At 43.6% G+C, this 19407-nt stretch overlaps 2 protein-coding genes across 3 annotated transcripts; one reads left to right on the top strand and one right to left on the bottom strand.

Annotated features, from left to right (window-relative positions):
• The first annotated feature begins 26 nt into the window (after positions 1 to 26).
• Positions 27 to 3519, top strand: zgc:110366 (aldo-keto reductase Mjls_1919). 2 transcript variants are annotated; one of them, XM_081703326.1, is made up of 7 exons: positions 27 to 332; positions 982 to 1230; positions 1369 to 1470; positions 1640 to 1731; positions 1854 to 2036; positions 2215 to 2274; positions 3138 to 3519. In XM_081703326.1, the coding sequence occupies exons 1-7, from the start codon at positions 272 to 274 to the stop codon at positions 3261 to 3263; spliced, it is 873 nt and encodes a 290-aa protein (XP_081559452.1). In that variant the 5' UTR covers positions 27 to 271; the 3' UTR covers positions 3264 to 3519. The 2 variants fall into 2 exon arrangements, with proteins under 2 accessions (XP_081559452.1, XP_035391969.2); XM_035536076.2 differs by having other exon boundaries at positions 30 to 332; positions 2587 to 3519.
• Positions 3520 to 3657: 138 nt separating this feature from the next.
• rc3h1b (ring finger and CCCH-type domains 1b) lies at positions 3658 to 17629 on the bottom strand. Its single transcript, XM_027021028.3, has 19 exons — positions 17471 to 17629; positions 15578 to 16009; positions 15083 to 15203; positions 14589 to 14828; positions 13272 to 13447; positions 12929 to 13129; positions 12555 to 12687; positions 12103 to 12334; positions 11544 to 11789; positions 11130 to 11320; positions 10145 to 10590; positions 9804 to 9962; positions 9359 to 9511; positions 9026 to 9245; positions 8790 to 8880; positions 8577 to 8673; positions 8225 to 8389; positions 7609 to 7709; positions 3658 to 7414 (listed from the first exon to the last, which is right to left on the bottom strand). The coding sequence occupies exons 2-19, from the start codon at positions 15806 to 15808 to the stop codon at positions 7252 to 7254; spliced, it is 3366 nt and encodes a 1121-aa protein (XP_026876829.2). The 5' UTR covers positions 15809 to 16009; positions 17471 to 17629; the 3' UTR covers positions 3658 to 7251.
• Between the last annotated feature and the right edge of the window lie 1778 nt (positions 17630 to 19407).

The raw sequence follows: 19407 nt of genomic DNA, 5'->3' as shown, positions 1-19407 counted from the left end.
TTGGCCGGAGTGAAACCATGCATAATAATAATAATTCAACAAGGACGAACATTGTCTTAAGTTTAAATGCACAAAATACGGTATAAGCGCGTATTTCACTTTACGCGCGAATGTACCGTAAGATCCGGTATATTTGCGCATTTATGGTTACAACGCCGGTGGCTCGAATAGCTTGCCTGCGGATCACAGGCTCGTTATCAGACATAACATTACTAGTAAACTAACGTGCAATAAATTCAATAGCAATATAGTCTTCGTCCCCATTGTTTCCATGTTGCCTTGTCCCATTGTATCTCTCTCCAATGGACAGAAAATTCCGATACTTGGTTTAGGTGAGTAACCTACAGTAGGTTATTGTTAGCGGAAGGTGCATATCAAATTTGCAAGATACAATTAGTACGTTAGCCATTTTTGTCTGCTTTATTGGGTACACTGGTCGCTGTTTTAATAAAACGTAAAAGGCAGGAAAATGGCTACATTTACTGACAGGCATCGGTAGTGATCGGTTATTTGGGAGATCGGTCCAACGGGATAGGTAAAATACTGCGACTCGAAACAAACTACCAAAACTGTATCAACAGAATAACTTATATGAAAGCGTCGAGTTTGTGTTGCTGTTAAATGACTTCATATTTTAGTCAAATAAACGTTTACTTCCACCCAGAGTTTGTAGTTTGTTTCTCTGTATGTTGTGTGTCTTCATAGTTTAGTCAAAATAAACGCTCGTTTCGACCCAGTATAACAGTTCCTGTAAAATAACACTTACCTGACGCTTTTATCCAAAGCACTTTACGATTAGGACTGAGTACAACTTGAGGGTTAAGGGTCTTGATCAGGTGTCCAACAGTGGCAACTCAGCAGTTGTGGGGCTTGAACTAGCAACCCTCTAATTACAAGGCAACTACCTTAACCACTAAGCTACCACCGCCCGACTGCATATAAAACTAGGTCACTCATTACATTTCGACCTCGTATCTCTAGGGACATCGCATCATGGTGGCTACTCCCACGAGGCAGTCGTTTATGCTCTTCGGGATTGCGGTATTAGACACATAGACACCGCCAAGCGTTATGGGTGCGAGGAGGCTTTGGCCAAGGCAGTGGCCGAGAGCCGAGTGCCACGCGATGACCTCTGGATCACCACGAAGCTCTGGCCTTACGACTACGGGTACCACAGTGCCAAGCAGGCTTGCCTGGCTTCTTCGGCCAGGCTTGGAGTGGACTACTTGGGTAAGGGTGCATTAGTCCTTCCGGACGAATGACTGTTGTCAGATGGATATTGACCAAGCAAGAGTTTGTCACAACCTTCTAATATTTGTCATGCAGTGCTTTATAATGTGATGGCAATCTGATCTCTCTTCTTTTCAGACTTGTACCTAATGCACTGGCCTGACTGCATGGTTCCAGGCCGCTCTAACAGGGATGTTCGAGCAGAGACATGGAGAGCACTGGAAGACATGTATGATGAAGGTGGAGGATTTATATTACTCATTGCGTTTCAGTTAACAGATCTATGTGTTCACCTGGATTCATACAGTATTCTTCAAAGCATAAATGGAAAAGTAACCCAAGTGGCTCACAAGTGGAATGTTGGCTGGCTAGGAGCTTTCGCTTGAGCGCCTTTTCCCCAATGATACAGGACTCTGCCATGCTATTGGAGTGAGTAACTTCCTAATCTCACACCTTGAGGAGCTAAAGGATGACTGCGGCATTGTGCCTCACGTCAACCAGGTGAGCAAGAATCAAAGGAACGTTCTTCACGCCTTGAAGCGTGTGGCGCTGACCGACGTGCCCTTTTCTATTCACTGGTGCAGGAGCAATAGGTAAGGCGAACATTTCTGATCCTTTTGCAGGTCGAGTTTCACCCCTTCCAGCAGCCTTGGGATCTGGTGCAGTATTGCCAGAAGGAAGGCATAGCATTCCAGGGCTTCTGCCCCCTGGCCAAGGGCCAGGCTCTCAGCCACCCGCTCATCCTAGGGCTGGCTGAGAAGTATGGCCGCAGTGCCTCCCAGATCTGCATTGGCTGGAGCATTCAGGTACAGGAGTGCTAAATGAGCTCTGTTCGACAATACAGACAGAGCAGTAGCGATAGGTAGAACTTGCACAAGAGTCCAAGACATGCTGCAGTCAGCCAGAGTCTCCTGCATTATACAACCATGCTCCCAAAATTGGGTTTAACTGGCCTCTTGCATCATATGATTTTGTTCTCTGCAGAATGGGGTCATTACAATCCCAAAGTCCACCAACCCACAGAGGATCTTTGAGAACTGCCAGGTAAGTCTGTGACTTCTCCAAAGGTTTTCCTCCCTGCTGTGAAGGTCCAGCTTTGAACTCATCTGCTGTAGCATTTTATGCACAGCATAATCATAAGACAGAATCATGAGATAAAGATTTTTAAAAAGTTTTGCTGCATCACTATGTTGACTGAGGTCAACTTGTTCATAGCTCTGTAGCTGTTCTTTGGCTCCCAAACAGACCTGAGGTCTAGAATTGGCTTTCTCTTTACAACGTACAGAGCCCATTTATAGCTTGGCTGTGCACAAAGCACTTGCATGTCATCTTCTGAGACTGCCTCTGCATGTGCAGGTGTTTGGGTTCCAACTGGAAGAGAAAGACATGGCACTTATTGGCACCCTACACGATGAGAGGCATGTGAGCTGGGACCCAACCCTGGTGAAATGACCACGCTGGTGTGTGTTGATAGTGGCATGGCATTGGGTTCAAATGCATCCTTTGCACCACTCTATAGAGAAGTGGCACCAAAGGAACACTTCACCTGATAAATGCAACCTACACCAATATGGAATGTAAATTATATGCATTAGTTCATTCACTTACATGTCATTTACTAATGTTCCTTTATATCTAAACTTAACACTCTGTTGCGTTGTAGATACAGAGCAATACATCCACTAAGTGTTTTCCAAAGTTTTTTGCTCTCAAAAATATAAACCTGGACTGGTTTTTCCCAAAAGCATCATAACACAAAGAACATCTTTAAACAGTAGAGAGAGTATTATATTGAACACTACCATGCTTTTTGGAAACGGCTCGAAACAGTGAAGATGAATGAAGAAAATGAACATATTTTACATAGAATTAAGTTGCCAGTTCTGAGCTTTTTGTTTTGTTTGCAGGTTTTTGGGTACATGCTATCAGAAAAGGACATGGCTAATAGTGCACAGCTACACAAAGCTTATTCATCTCAGTTACCCACTCTGGAAAGATTAAATAGTGCTGAAGTGTTTTTTAGACAGATATGACACAGGTAGGGTCATTATCGATTTTTATCAACAAATACAACTTATGACTATCATTTAGAATACACCAAGTGTGCCTTTATAGAGGTCAAATGGTCAGAATGTATAATTGCATGCTTGAAATGTACTGTTAAAAATGGTTCAGATGTTTTCAGAACTCTAGCAGGTCCAACTCCAAGTTGGGAGCTTATTGGAGAATTTCAATAGTGTGTTTTGATGTGTGTATTGTAAATCAGGCCTGTATTAACATCAGTGCATCTTAGGGGGGCATCATTTTAACAGTAAAAAAAGTTGCATTAATTTGTTATACTGTGTATGGCTTCTAAAATCTCAAATTTAAAATGTAAAATATTTTAATGGAAAATTTAGTTATTGAAAAATTTAATCCACATTGATATTAAAGTGTCAATATTGTTTAATTCATCCCTCTCATTTAGAATCACTGTTGTACACAAGTTACATTTTTCTTTAATATCACAGGTTTTTTTCCCTCATCCTCCAACTTCGTTTCACTTCTCAAACAAACAAAAGAGCAGATTGTATTATACAAAAAATGCAAACCAATTTTCACACAGTGAATTGTTTTACAAAGTCATAAAATGGCGTAATAATGGCTACATCCACATTGGAGTAAGATGGTTCTAAACATTCCTTAATGGAGTATAATCTATATTTATATATATATAGATATATATATAAAACCTTTCCTTGTTGAAATCAAGCCTGTACCTTAATTTAAGAGATTTTACAAGACAACTTTGAAGTAAGCATAAAAAAGCCATTACATTTCCCAAAAAAGTTAGGAACAGGGGAAAAAAAAAAAAAAAAAAAAACCACACAAACACGGCCATAACAGTGTTAAGGTTCAAAATGAGTTAATTTGCCTTTCATTTAAATGAGTGCTACAGGTCCGCTCAAAACAGACAATCCAGATAGAGAAATGAATATCATCCATTAGGGACAGACCCATTCTCAAAGAAAATCACATTATGCTGTGACTTCTCAGCAAGGGGTGGGGGGGAACATGCATGAAGCTTAAAGATGTAAATGAGGCTTAAGTCTTTTTAAGTGGCTATATCTGGTTGGTCAACATGATCGCATTTGTGAAACAATGTACCAAAAGGACAAAAATCCAAGCCAGTGAGATCACCGGAAAAAAAAGAGGGGAGGGGGGTGGCGAAGAAGAAGAAAAAAAAACAAAACAAAAAAACCCCCCTAGGGCACCCAAGCAAGTGCCAATTTGCTGACAAATATTAAATACATATAGCACATTCCCATATAATCCAGAGGTTAAAATAAAATGAGCATCCCTGCTTTTCTGTGCCAGTCATGGACGCTCCATGCAAAAACCAAAAGGAACAAACCCTTACACCTGCTAAACACTGTCGTAATGTGGCATGCTTGAAGCAGGTTAACCGTTTCAGCCGCAAAAACAGCATAGCAAAGCATGAACGGTCATCATGCTTGCCATGTCGCCTAGAACAAAAATACTCTGTGCATTCAGGAGCAGCCATGCTGGCTGGATTCTTAAAAGCTAGTATGATTCCTTTTCTTCACATAGAAGACAAGGAAAACCAAAGCCTAGCAGTGCCAGAAAGTATATTTGAGTTCACGAGTCACTATTCAGAAGATAACTTTGATTAGCCAGCTTTTGTATTTCAGCACTTTATAAACTCCAAGCAGGCTTCTTAAAAAGGTTTGTACTTCCATGCTGGTTTTGATTTACTTTGATTTGGTTAATACATGGTGTCTTCCTGTTGCAATGGTCCATAAAGTGAGAAAAGAGAATCTCAGTATTTGCTATAGGGGGCTGAGAGGAGATTGTTAGTCATTTAATATAAATGCTTGCCCATAGAACGTTTCAGCACTACATAGCTGTAATGAGTAAAACGCATCATCTGTTCACAGAAAGCAGAGATGTTCAGAACAGACAGGTGGCAAGAGACATTAAATGGGAAATCAAGACAATTTCAACTCACTCCAAAATAAACAGCATTTGTTTTGTACAAAATGATCACTAGGGCCAAGCAGTGTCTTAAAAACTGAATTTTTGATCACGGAGTAGGATGGTTTATTAATTTTACAACAAAAGATGACCACACACACCTACTTAGAGTGCTTGTCAAGCACGAGACTGCAAAACCTCATCAGGAAGTTCGGCTTTGTCTCCGCATGTGTAGACAGCTCAAGTTGTTTTTGGTTTTTTTGAAATGGTGGCATGCTCTTCTTGAGCAAAATCATCAAAAGAAAGGAAATTGGGGGGGGGGGGGGGGAGACCATGACTACACATCGTCATCATTTAAAAAAAACAACAACCCATCAACAGCACAAAGAAAAAAAAATGTTGAGGTTGCACCCAAAATTGGAGCTTAATATTGTCGGTCTCAAGAGACTAGAACAAAACAATCACATGTGAAGAATGTCATCACTATAGGAAGACTTCAAAGCTTGTCCACTTCCTGATCTTTTCCTTTATTAGGGGCATTCTTTTTTTGTTTAAATAGTCAGAATATATTATGTGCAAAAACACATTAGGTCAAAGCGAAGTGATACAGGTTTAAGCTGAATAAATGTCTCCGTGGAGAATTGATTCAAAATAAATCAGTGAGGTTATAAGGAGCTCATTTACAAGCCTAATCATGACACTGATCAGGGTGGCCTTGTTTAAGATAAACAATTGCTGTCTGGACAACATGGTAATCAGTTCTGGGTGTTGTGGCTGTTGGTTGTTCTCCATTGCATCTAAGATTCCAGCTCAAGCATTCTATCATCCTGGGTTTACTTCTGTTGTAGTAGCATCTCCTTCTACGGTTTCTGTGCAGCGACTAACCCGAATATACAAACATGACCAGGAACCCCAAATAAGCAACTTCACAGAAGTTAAGGAGAATCACTGAAAACTTCTGAATAGGCTGCGAGCACATGAAACAGATGTAGCACTGGGAGGAAAACGAATTTCATCCTAAACCACTGAACCCCAACCCCAGGGAACACAAGGATCTAAAAGTGTCATTCTTCCTCTAATAAAAAAAGCACACACTCATAGAAAAACATGGAAAAAGTGCTCATTTTTTAAAGACATTGTATGCATTCTATAAAACAGAATGCTTTGTGTGTTAAACTTACAAATTCTGAACAGTTCTGTAGCCAAACCATAAATTAAATGAAATCTTATAATTGATTATTTATGATCAACCCCTGTGTTCGCTGGAACTAGGGCCCATATCTGTTCACGATACAACGCCCGCCCTAGCTGAGTTATATACCTGGTGGGGAAAACCTGTAGTAATGGTCCATACAAAATGGATTGATAAAAAGGCTCTCCATGCTATATTGTGCCTGGTCAGTCAGTTCATATTCAAGGCCGCACAGATTTTGTTAAATGTTTCAACACAGGCCAACTGCGTACGAGGCTTCTCGTTCCCTACCATCACACCTCATAACTGGAGTCACAGAACAGCAGAAAGACTCCAGATGCTACAAGAGTCTACAAAGGCTTCTGTTTCTTTTCCTATGCTGCCAGTCATCAGATCTGTTTATTCCTTTATTTCCATGCTTGCTTTGGGTTTGTCTTTGTTATTTAAATGTGTCATGGGCAGGGAAAAAAAGAAGAAAAAGGAAAGAGAAAAAAATAAGGTATAATCAGATGCCCTGGTTTCCAGGTGATGAGAAGTCATTTAAAACAAACAAAAAAGCTCATTCACAGAACAAAAAAAAAGAAAATTCATATCACGGCAGATACTGCTCATTTTTCTAGATAAAACAAAGATAAATTTGTGTCTGTGCATGCATGTAACAGCATGCAGGTGCGTATAGGTGTGTGTCCCTCTTAAATTCTGTGTACAAATTTCAAGAGTTTCTGATCTCAGGTCTCTCTAAATCAGTTGGGACACGTTTTTACCTGTGTGCAGCCAAGTAATGAGAATTACTGAATCTTGAATAGAGGGGTGTGTTTATGAGGGGTGTGTGGGTTGGGGGGGTGGGGACACTCTTAAGAGCACGAATGAACAACACCATTCTTTTGGAGCTCCGAGCCACTCGCTGCTTGGTCACCAGAGCAAAGGGTGAGCGAAGATGTCTTATTGGTCAAAGACAGCATAGGGCCTCCCACACTATTGGCTGGCCCCATGCTACTCGATCCATTAGAGACGTCACTACAAAAAAAAAAGATGACACGTTATGCCTTTAGGGACATTATTTCCAGATTCACCTAGTTTCTAAGCAGCAAAGCACAACAGTTTGTTCTAGGTATGACACATTAGGTTCTAGATATCTCTCTGCCTAGGAATGACGCATATTAAGAAGTGAACAAGAGTTCAGTACAATTATGTAGTGCAGTTATGCTCACCCCAGGGCTAAGGAGAGTTCTTCCAGTTGGGCTTTATGGTCAACTTGCCCATTTTCAGTGGATTTCAGTTTGTACTGCACCTCATGGGCCACCTGGTTCTCCTGCAACGACATCCAAAAAATATTTTTTGTAATAAAATCTCCAATGGTACAGTTTCTTTGACGGAAATGTTCAGTATTTGGCCCAAAGGTGAAATGACCCAGGATGTTCTTGTTATTCACGACTGATATGATTCAATATGAAAATGATGCAGATTAATTGAATTCAACCGCCGAATATGATTAGTATGTCAATGCTTCATTTCTGTTAATTACATAAATGGTATCAATTTCCTGTTGTTTTCATTAATGCGTAAATGTTTGTCATGGACGAGTTATACTTGTTCAACCTCTGTTACTCACACCTATAACAGGAATCTAAAAGTGGTGAATATCTGTACCATATGCCATTCCCTGTAACTCCCTACCCATGCAGTAAACAAATAAAACTAGTGGATCTACCAGTGGTTTTTATTAGCACTGCCTACCAGTAGTTTACATTAGCATTGCCTATCAGAGGTCTACACTAATGCCCTCTACCAGTTGCACGCAAGGAGCATCGTCCCTGTCTCACTCACCATGGCAATCTCGCGGGTCCTCTTGCCAATCTCTCGCTCCACATGGTGGAGCTCCAGGCTGAGCTGCTCGCTGGAAACGCCACCCCCTGTTCCCCACTTGGCGGCCGGAGGCTGGGCAGCCAGGGCGCTGGCCTCTCTCTGTAGCAGCATGGAGTTGCTGGCGGCCTGCTCACATATTGAGCAGTAAACGGTTTGATGGTGGGCGTCAGAGCAAGTACACGCATCATTTCCGCGCATTCCAAAAATAGTATACACGTCACAAAGTGCTGCTGATTAGCGACTTCGGGTTCTTCAGGCAGTGATTTACAGGTGTAATGAAAGCCTCGTTTCGGCGCTAAGGGCGCCTACAAACCTCCATGCCACGGATCTGCGTCTGCTGACTGATCTGCTGGTTGACCTGCTGCAGTTCGATCTTCAGCTGCTCCCGATCGGAGTTGGACACAGGCAGGCTGGATGAGACCCACAACCAAAATCAATCAATCAATCAAAATGGGAGGGAGATTGGATGCAAGTTCCACTGATTGAGGTAACAGGTACAGTATGACTGACAGGATGGCTGGCATACCGTTCGTTGAAGTGGCCAGTAGAGGGCATACTCTGGTGCTGCGGGTAGGATACGCTGCTCCAGCCTCCATGGTTCCCATACGAGTACTCGGCTGAGGGAGCAATACATGGAGCCCAGTTCAGACATTCCTTGATGGTTTGAGATACTGCATGAGGTACTGCCACAGCAATGAAGCATAACGACTAGGACGACTGGAAATAGACCCTAGCCTCGCATGCTGTGTAGAGCCTACTTGCCTGTGATGGTCATGTGCTTGGTGCCAGAGGCCTGTGATGAGGCCATGGCCTGCACCGGGCCCGTGGTCTGGTAACCCGTCTTAGAGGTGCGCGAGATGGCCCCAAAGGGCGACACTGTGGGTAAAGGGCCAAACGGGATGATGGGGTCGTCATCCTTGACCTCCGCAGCACGGCGCTGTACATCCAGGGGCAGCTCACGCAGGCTCTTTCCGTCCACGTTCTGGATGGAGGTGGGGAAGAGGAGCATCATTACTCTTCAGGCCAAGTAAACCACAAAGAAAGGTTCCAAAAGAAAAGAGCAATAAAGAAGCAAATGGAGAGATTTCTCCCAACCATCATTTCCACAGAGCCGGCTGCCATGGCATCTTTTGGCTTGGGGTCTTTGGAGCTGATGTACGAGCCTATAGTGTCACATGACCACGGAGAGTACTGCCCTGCGTAGTCGGGCTCCCGGCTCCCGAAGGGCTTGGAGCCGTCTTCTATGTACTGCAAGGCAAAAGGAGGAGAAAGCATCTTCTCAAACCCTGCGAGTCACACATAATGGAGGCTCTCTGCTAGGTGGAGAAGACACCACTGCAACACAAAGTCCTTCCTGGTCCTCTGCCTGTGGTCTTTCAGGTTTCTACTCAACTAGCTCACATTTACTACCTTAATTGAGCACCAAGGCATCTTAGTTTTTGCTGATTATTTTCAGAGCGGTGTTCAGTGCATCTGCATTTTAAAAGGAAAACTGGCAAGCTGGCTCATGGCATAAGGTTCCAGTATGGTGTGCGCTCACCTCTTGAGGGTAGTCGGCATGGAAGGCGGGGGAGGGGAGGGTAGGGGAGGCAGCGAACGGTGGTGGTGAGATGACCTTCCTCTCCTCCAGCTGGTTCAAGAGCTCTTTGCGCCTGCGGTGCAGGTAGTCCAGGCTGGGTTGTGCACGGCCGTACAGGTCCTGCAGGGGGCAGAAAGTTAGTGGCTGACATAGAAGAGACGCCAGCCTGAAGGTTATTTAAGGTGCATTGTCTACCTACTCAAAGGCAGGCAGATCCAGATTGTCTAGTTTACAGCAAATATTTAGATGTTAAAATTTGATATTCAAGGTCTTGTTTAAAAATGAACATTGTAGAGACTCACCCTCACTTGGGACCTGATTGGTCCAGGGTGGGGTGTGTGTGGGTAGTACCCCTCAGGCGGGTACCTCTCCCGTGTTGCTGACTCAGAGTGATACATGGAGCTGGCGGCTCCAGCTGCAGTGGGTGGCAGGGGGGCGGGGGGGGCATCAAGGGGCACGGGGCTCATCCGGACCAGATCGTCCCGAGGTGGGGCAAAGGGCTGAGGGGTAGGTGGGGGTCCGGCGTAGGGGCCGGGTCGACGGCCGTCATAGTGAGAAGGTGGGGGGTAGGGGTGGGGGCTCATTGCGGAGAAAGGTGGACCAGTGTGGGGGCCTGCGTAATGGCGCTCGGGGCCGTAGCCAGGGTAAGGGTCCTGATAAGAGGCCACGGCAGAATCACCTGGGGCGGCGGGGTTACGGATGTAACGAGGCGGGACATACTGGGTGGCCTGGTAGGGGTAAGGATTCCCTGGAGAACAAAAAGCTGGCATGTTAGAAGGATGGCATGACATGGACATTAACAAATGTGTTTACAGTACAAGAGGAATTTAGGTGTAGGATGACCAGATATCAAAACTCAAATATTTTCCTCAAACAAAGTCACACTGCAACAGCTGCACACTGACTGTTGTCCATGGGGTTTATTTGCACATACTGCTTCAACTTTTTATTATAGTGTTCTGATTGGCTAGCAGAAGGGCCCCCACCTTGCAGTACATGTACAATTACAAACGTGACTTTGAATCAGATTGAAGATTCGAAAATAAGTTTTATTCAGTCATTCCCATGACTCACTAACGGCAAGACTCAGGGAACTGAGGTGAAGTGAAATTTTGGCAACTGCAGTTCTCAAATATGACTTGCCTTCTAAAACTTTTGAGTTTGGTATTTATTTGCTTCAGTTTTACTTACTGTGAATGATTTCTTTCTGTAATTTCTTTGGCTGTAGCTCTTCTTGTCTACATCCAATGACACCATTTATAACAGGCAACACTATGATACACTCACCGGTGGAGTACTGTGGGTCATACTGTGATCCTGCAGGGGCCCTGGCCTCTGAGTAGAAGACCTCAGACTGCTGTGGGTAGACTTGAGGCACCCCACGGGGCACGCCAGGTATCTGCTTGGGAATGGGCTGGTGCTCCACCCTGGGGTGCGAGGCCGCGTGGGCTGGTAGGGGCAAGCCGCCTTTATCCAGACTACGTGAGAGGGGGCAAAAAAACCAAACAAAACAGCCACAGGTTAACAAAGCAACGGCCCTCACCCTGGCCTGCCACAAGCGAGACTGGGCAGACAAAGGAAGAAACAGCAGCTGAAAGCCGAGGTGCTTATTTTATGGCTCGGAGCAGTGCTGTAATGTGAAGCCGTGACTTTATGCCACTGGTGAGTGTGAGGGAAGGAGCAGAGCTGGTGAGGACGTACGAGTCAGGTGGAGAGCCAGGCGCGCTTAGGCCGGTGGCGTCTAGCTTGGGCTTGCGCATGAGCTCATAGGTGGAGGGGTCGGGCCCGCGGGCCAGGAGCTGCGGCACCGGCGTGGCCGGACAAGGTGGCACCAGGCCATTGGCTAGCGGCGAGGCCTTGCGGGTGACGCTCTCCAACGTGACGCCTTCCTCGGGCAGCAGGGCGCATGGCAACCTTGGAGTCAGCCGCTTATTCATCTTTCGGTATCTATGGGAGGCAGACAGCGTGCTCAGTTTCTCCCCCCCGATACACAGTCATTCCAGCACTACTAGCTTATTCAGTCATTGTGTGTAAAACAACATTACACTAATGATCCTTAGTACTTCTAATAAAACAAACTAGTGAGGTAAGACCTACATGATGAGATCTGAATCCATCACACCATGCTACTTGATTGCACTATGATTCCCACCATCTTTCCCTAATAATTAGCAACACTATCCCTTTCCTTCCCATTCTTTAAAAGACAGGATTGTAGTGGAAGAGAGTGACTAGGATATTGGCTGTCGGGTGTACTCACTTCTCCAGCTCCTCCTGCGAGTGGGCAAAGGTGCAGCTGGCCCCGCGTGGGCAACCGCCCTTCTGCTTCATGTCGCGGCACATGTAGGTCTTGTACTTGCTGTGCTGGGCCGGCTGCTGCTGCTCGGCACCCTTCTTGCTGTGATTCTGGATAAAGTCCACCAGACCGTGCACCACTGTGCGCACGGCCACTAGGCCCTTCTCCAGCTGCTCCCATGTTGGAGGTGGGGCATCTGTGGACAGAAGGAGGGGGGGTAAATATATGCTGAGACTAGGTGCCTTTATCAACAGTCACCTGCGAGCATTTTGGGGACCCAGTGCCAGTTATGGATATTTACACCGCCACACAGTTCAATCCCAGGACACCTGGTGTTTAGATTAAAAAGCTACTGAAAGAGCTGATTAACTGGATCAAGTGCGTTCGATTAAGGTAACCGGTTTTCTGCTCCACACCTGGACTGGGGTCAATGTTGGCGAGCAGCTCTAGGTGCGGTCTGAGACGGTTCAGGTTGGCGGGGTCGCCTGTCCTCTGCAGTGCTATGGTCAGCTCCTGCACACTCTGTGCAAACGACGCAGGCGTCTGCAACTGAGCCACAACCAAAACCGGAGATCAACCTTTCTTCCAAAAAAACATGACCTCTCAGGAATTCGAAACAATCCATGTGTAGGTTTAACATGGTATTATATTTTGAACTTGGGATATTAATTCCATAGGTCAGCAATGTTGTCAATGCCTTACATGTTAAAATAATAAATATTAACACTAATAATAATAATAATAATAATAATAATAATTTATCTGTGGGGCCTCGATTACTATGACGGACCTTGTCTATGATGGACTGCATGTGGGACTTGTGGGACTGGTCCCCGTAGAGCAGTGAAGACCACTGGTCCGGGGCAATCCGCAGTCCACCCTCCATGGCGATCTGGACGATCTGGGAGTCGTGCTCCCTCCGTAGGGCCTCGTACGTGCGGAACTCCTCCTTCAGTTGCATTAGGGATGAGTCTTCATCCCTCTTGGTCACCTGCACCGGGCCAACGAGGAGAGTGATTTGTTGCAAACAAGAAAGATTGAAAAGCTCTGTGTTCATTGAACAATAATAAGAAAAAACCTGATGTGCGTAAAAATGGTCAAATTCTTGTTTCTGTTGTGAAAGAGGTGATTACTTTGAAGCAGGAGGCACGGTAGAGCAGCTGAACCACGTGTCCAATACTGGTTTTGGAGGCCTGGGGGAATCGAGGCTCCAGGCGCTGCACCACAAAGAGAACGAGAACCTTCCTGGACAGAGCAGAGCCATCCTCCAGAGCCAGCAGCACCAGTTTCAGAGCCTCCTCCTGCATGGCTGCAGATAAGAAAAAGGCCAACGTTCAAGACATCAGGGAAGGGACAACTGAAAACGCTGCAGGAAAGCATCTCTTAGCTGCACACCTATTCAAAATACACCACAGGGAAGGATTGCTGCACCATTAATATGATTTCATAAACACCTAAAAGAAGCACAGAAGCGGTATATGGTATATGTTAATATAGCATATATTAATTAGAGCTGAAACAATTATTCAATATTATCAACATCAGCAACATAAATCTGGATGCTCAAAAAAGAATAAGGTCTGGAAACATTTTATTAAAGAGGACAAATGTGTTTCACTGGACATGAAACAGCTTTCCACACAAGTACTACGTGCATGCTGCGTTGATTGTGAAGATTCTGTAGTAGCGCAGTAGCTACTTAAACATTATTTCCATGCCGGTGTCCATGACAACACACAGCTCATCAACAAAGTCTGAAATGTTGCTGAATTGACAGAATAAGCCAACACTCAATAACTAATAAGGTTAATTATTAAAATATTCTAAACCAAATCTGTTTGTTTTAGCAGACTGCTTCAAAAACCTTTTGAACATTTGGACATGTCATGGCATTTTATATAGTTTATATTTATAAACTAGCTACATACAAGTGGTAGGTTAACATTATTCTAAAACAGCCAGTTCCGTAAACATATATTGTGTGCATCAGCTCATTGTCCTGGCCCTAGTTAAGTATTTTATTATAATTAGTAAGTTATTCCTTTCTGGAAGTCATTACAATTAACAAAACGTTACTTCCTACTAGAATTAGTTAGTGTAGTATTCAAATGTTCATAAAATGCAAATTACACATCAGTATTTTACAAAAAAAAGCTAAATGATTTGCTACAGCCTCTCGTCTACAAGCTGTATTGAGGGCTATTATTTGATCATTGGTCAATTAATGCATATGAATAAACAATGACCAAATCTGTCATTTTGTTGCAGTTCTAATAGTAATATAGAGATAATACACAGGAATGTAATACAAATTTAAAAGACTGTGAGGGTCTTTGCCAGACCATCACTAATCCATGCAGCCTAAAACCACAGCGATCGATGTGGCTTCACTCACTCTATGGGCGTGTTCTAGTCACGGGTGAAGCTCTCATGATGTGCGGCGCACTTACCAGGACCCAGGAACTGGCAGCCTCTGGCGCGGACTGCGGCCCACAGGTTGGAGGAGAGCTGTTGGGGGTTCTGGTGCTGCAGGATGAGCTCAGTGACGGTGCGCTCACCTAGGGAGCGCGCCGCCCGCATCGCCCGCACCCGGCCCTCCTCCTCCACCAGCTGGCAGTGCACCAGCGTCACCAGCTTCCGCTGCATGGGCCGACTGAGCATGCTCTGCGCCGCGTTACTCAACCCCACGCCTGCAGTGGGGTGCAAGCAAGCAAACAAACCAGCAAACAAAATAAGAAGAAAGAATAAAGGCTAGGAAATTGATCTGAGCAATTAACTCCACACACTGGCATGCACCTTCAGATCGATCCTTGTTTTAAACGTGACATAGTAAAAAGTGAGTTTTATGCCACCCGTTACATAAATAAGCATGAAGAAAGCTTAATGTGTTGCAATCTGCAGTTCCAGGGTGGACGAGTAAAAGCAATCACGCCATAGCTGGTACCTCTCGTACTGCTAAGGGGTTTGAGGTAGAGGGCCAATTCCTCCACACACTGTCGCGCCTCATCGTAATGCTTGGTGTCCTCTGGACTAGTGATTAGTGCCACCGGCTGCACTTTGGGCACCTGAGAGACAATTTATACAGAAAGACGTTCTAAGTGCTACTACCTAAAGAAACAATGCATTAATGATGAGTACAAAGTGATACATTTCTGGACACAGATTTTGATATGTAGCTCAGGTTCAGATCTTGTACTTTCCTTTATATTAGCCTATGACAGTGCATCCTCGCCTAGGCCTGATGTACCACAGCTGTTTAGGTAATCCATCCCTCCCAGTCTAACACACCCAAATGAGCTCATAAAGGACTAGACAATTAGCCAATTCAGCTGAACTCTGTGTCCTCAAGGAGGGCTATAGCTATGGACTGAAACACCCTGGCATTTTAGATCAAGTTTGGAAGCATGTAGGAAATTAGTCCCAAGCTCTCCAGTCTCACCTGACCCCCAACCAGCTGTAGCAGGGCTGAGTTGACAGGCAACTGCTCGATGTCCGTGTTGATGGCGGTCTGGTCGAAGGGGCAGGCCTTGCGATGCAGCTTGTTCAGGCACATTTTGCAGACAGTGTGGCCGCAGCCCAGACTGATGGGCCTGCGAACTGTCTCCTCGAACGTCTGGGTGCATATCGGACACAGTAAGAACTCTGTCCATTGTGGAGCTTGTACAGGCATCGTAGCTATATGGTCTACATGTAAGAAGAGCTAGGGTTCCTTATAAGTGTGAGAATGTGTGCTTGTGTGACTGTGGGAAATTCATTAAACAAAAAAAAAAAAACTGGAAGATTCCACTGGAATCAAAAAAATCTGAACACAGGAGTTCTTAAATAATTTCACACGTCCAGGGTGCTCATCACATAGTGTGAAACCTGAAACCTAGAACAAAACAAAAAAAAGCAGAGTCACGGTTAATTAGAACAGACAATGATGGCGATTATCATATAATTATCATAATCACAGAAAAGCGGGTTACTTTAAAACTTCATCAAACTAAACGGAGCTACCGGTTCACGGTTTCTGACCCAATATTAGGATCAAGTGCACTGGTTAGGTTAACCAAAATGGGGACAAAGGAACGACTGGCAGTTGTTGCTGCCTAAACAAGTGAGCAAACCATTACATTACATACATTACAAACGCGCAAGCTCGGAACGACCAACAAAATGAGGACACAGTCACAAGTATATGCATAAAAGGTCGACATGCTACTTAACATGAGTATTTTGCTATTTTGAAGCCTTTCGTTGACGTGTAAAGCGATATTGCCCAACGTTGGGCCAAGCAGTGCACTTAGCTAGATTGCTAGCCAGCTAGCTTAGGAAGATAGCATAGCAATTTATGACAGAGCGGGTTGGCTTGCTAGCTAAAGTGGCTGCCAATTCTATTACAGCATCTTATAACCATAACCTCGCTGCTTTTTGAGTATGTGCGTAAATGTCAATACTGAGCTAAATACCAATACTCTTATCTTCTGGGACACTAACGCCAACTAGGTAGATCTCGGAATATTACTGTTTGACATAGCTAGCGAGCTATTGGTAGCATATATAAAACACGCCGGCTAGCTAGAAAACGTTGCATTTTAGAGTTTTAGCATCTAGCTAGATAAGTTAGCTTGCTAGCAAGCCAACCCCATCAATCGTTTTAAGTTAGCAAGACATCAAGTTCCGCATAACACCAACTTGTACATTAAAAGAGTGACTCGTTGGGTCAAGAATAAAATAAAGTTTACGCAATTAGCAAAACGGTTTCCTTCAAATTGCCTGGTGAACTCTCGAAATAAGACTTAGCAGGCTAACCACATTCAACATGAGCGATTATGTAACAGAAATAGCTAAAACTTCCAATTACCTGTCCATTTGAATTAAGGCTAAGAACATGAAACCAGCTAAAGGTTTTCGCCAAAACGTGCGAGATGCAGGGAGCGTTATTCCTGAGCACTCACGACTAACGTTATGATTCTGGTAAACGAGGGAACGGACAGCTGTAAGGTAGCCAGTTTGCTATTTAAAAACATGATCAAGAAGCCTGCAGCGTTGAGAAAGCTTCCGAATTCGTTTAAACCACATTAGTAATGCACATTTACCGACTCTTTATCGTAACTCGTCACGAAAGTCGGCAAACCAAACCACCAAAGCGTTTTAGGGCGACATAGCCAATACTGCAAGTAAACTGGCTAAGCTAAGTTGTCAGATATCTGATCTATCGCTAGGTTAGCTTAGCACGAGCAAGATAGCAGTCGCAGCTAGCACCGGTCCACACCCAGACACAGACATATTGGATGCAAAGTACATCGTTGCAACCCAGAGACTGCTGTGCCAAAACATTCATACGTACTCATCCTTAATGAGTATGAATATCTTCATCTTTTCTTTAGAAAGCGCCGAATTATTCCATCGGTCGCCATATCGACCGTACTAGCAGTTGCCGAAGTTCTCCGGGAGTTCCTCACACAAAAAACTGGCAGATTCATCCACCAAGGAAGCAAACGGGTCGAGCTCGGAGCACAAACATTCCTAGTGGTCACACAGAGTACTGCAAGCGGGGTTTCAGACAAGTCAACAAATAAGGGACGCGTTTCCCCAGGGCTTATTTACGATCTTCCCTAAATTGAGCTGAAGAATGTTCGCTAATTATTGAATGTTAGCCGAAAACGGTCTCAAGTAAAGTACTACTCGTCCGTAAATGACCGATTAACACGACCTATTAATTATACACAAAGTGCCTCTTTATTTGTTTTTTGCCTGCAGTTCAACACCAAAAAGCCAGAGGCCGCTCTTTAAAAAAAAAAAAAACGCGTGTTCTGTGTGAAATCTAGATAAAATGTCATATATTGTAGGGAAATAAAAGTATATATAGTTTATATAACACGATACATCACAACTACATAATTATGTAATTGTATAACCATCCAACCAATTATTTCACTCTTCCTTGTACGTTCTTGTACGTTCCGTGTTGGTAATTCTCCCACGCTCATGCAGAAAGTTGATGTTTAATTTTGAGCATTTATTATGCATGCTAACTGACGGATTCAGTAAAGGATTTTTGTAAAGGATTTTTGTTTGCACGTGTGTGCGAAATGCTTTTCTTCTCTACTGTGTTAGTTTTGATGGTTCAGCAAATTCCCTAATGGGTATAATAATAACGCTTTTAAGATTCTGAACGTCCTGAGCATAAGCCTGAAATTAAAGGGAAAGACATAAGAATACGTTCGCTTGTTAGTAATAACATTCACTCCACGGTTTGCCACTGTATTTGTAAAACAAACAAACAAATACATAAATAGTTTCGTTTTTATAACTGATAGTACTACAGGATATTGATTGATTGATCATAGTCAGAAAGGTAGATAATCTATAAACCACATCATCGATTTATTTACGATTTATTTCATTTTTATACGGGTCTTTTGGTATCATGCATATGGAATGCACTGTAGTCTTTACGGGCATTCATGTACATTACACAAACATACGCAGTAAAAGCAGTTCGCGTCAAAGGATTTAAAGTACTACGCATTCATTTCCATTTTTGCCTAATCCGTCTGTATTCTGTGGGGATTAAAAGACCAGTCGTTGACATGGCTCGCAAACGAGAAGGCTTGGAATGGGAAATGTATTCATGCAGTCGTTGGATCAGAACAAGTAATTCAAGTAACAGTCCATGCAGGTAGGGACAGAAAGACATGCACATTGTAACCAATCACTTTCTAAGATATGGTGGAGTAATGCGCGTCGCCCAGCTGTGTCATATGGCAGATAGTAAAACAGTGAATAACCTAAAGTAAATTATTCCTGGTGAGATTAATAATTCGCTTTTATGTAATGTATTGATCAATACTTGTTATATAAAGTCTATAAAATATACAAATTATATTCGACATAAAAAAAAGCATTTACTGTGAGGCTGTAAATATATTGAATATATACCAGCCTATGCCCTTGCTATACTCATTATGACTGGCTAATTTGTTGTGTAAATACATTTGTGAAAAGTTTTGGCTTGAATTGCTTATCACGATAGGCCTATATGTGGCTGTCCACATGAAATAGAAACTGTTGCCTTACTCACACATATTTTATTTGTTAATATTTATAACATGTTTTAATATTTTTGCATGTTTTAATCTCCTTTTCTAGATAAAAAATATCACATTTCTAGCACTCTGCATTATACATATTATCCATGTCTGTTTTTTATCATTATTCCCTGTGACTGCTGATCATGTCTATATTCAGCACACATGAATATGTGTAAATCTCTAAAATTAT

Source organism: Electrophorus electricus, chromosome 20 (assembly GCF_041902795.1).
Source record: "Electrophorus electricus isolate QZ-2024a chromosome 20, ASM4190279v1, whole genome shotgun sequence".
NCBI classification, from domain to species: domain Eukaryota; kingdom Metazoa; phylum Chordata; class Actinopteri; order Gymnotiformes; family Gymnotidae; genus Electrophorus; species Electrophorus electricus.
Note: the sequence above shows the minus strand (reverse complement) of the source record. Positions and strands in the feature narration are given on the sequence as shown.

Bases quoted from the DNA above. Each gene is read 5' to 3' on its own strand.
- zgc:110366 (XM_081703326.1), top strand. From the start codon at position 272: ATGTTGCCTTGTCCCATTGTATCTCTCTCCAATGGACAGAAAATTCCG. The intron at 333-981 runs GTGAGTAACCTA...TCGTATCTCTAG, and splicing joins AATTCCGATACTTGGTTTAG to GGACATCGCATCATGGTGGC. The intron at 2,037-2,214 runs GTACAGGAGTGC...TGTTCTCTGCAG, and splicing joins GCATTGGCTGGAGCATTCAG to AATGGGGTCATTACAATCCC.
- rc3h1b (XM_027021028.3), bottom strand. From the start codon at position 15,808: ATGCCTGTACAAGCTCCACAATGGACAGAGTTCTTACTGTGTCCGATA. The intron at 9,246-9,358 runs GTTGGGAGAAAT...ACCTCCATCCAG, and splicing joins CCGGCTCTGTGGAAATGATG to AACGTGGACGGAAAGAGCCT. The intron at 8,390-8,576 runs GTTTGTAGGCGC...ATATGTGAGCAG, and splicing joins CGCAGATCCGTGGCATGGAG to GCCGCCAGCAACTCCATGCT.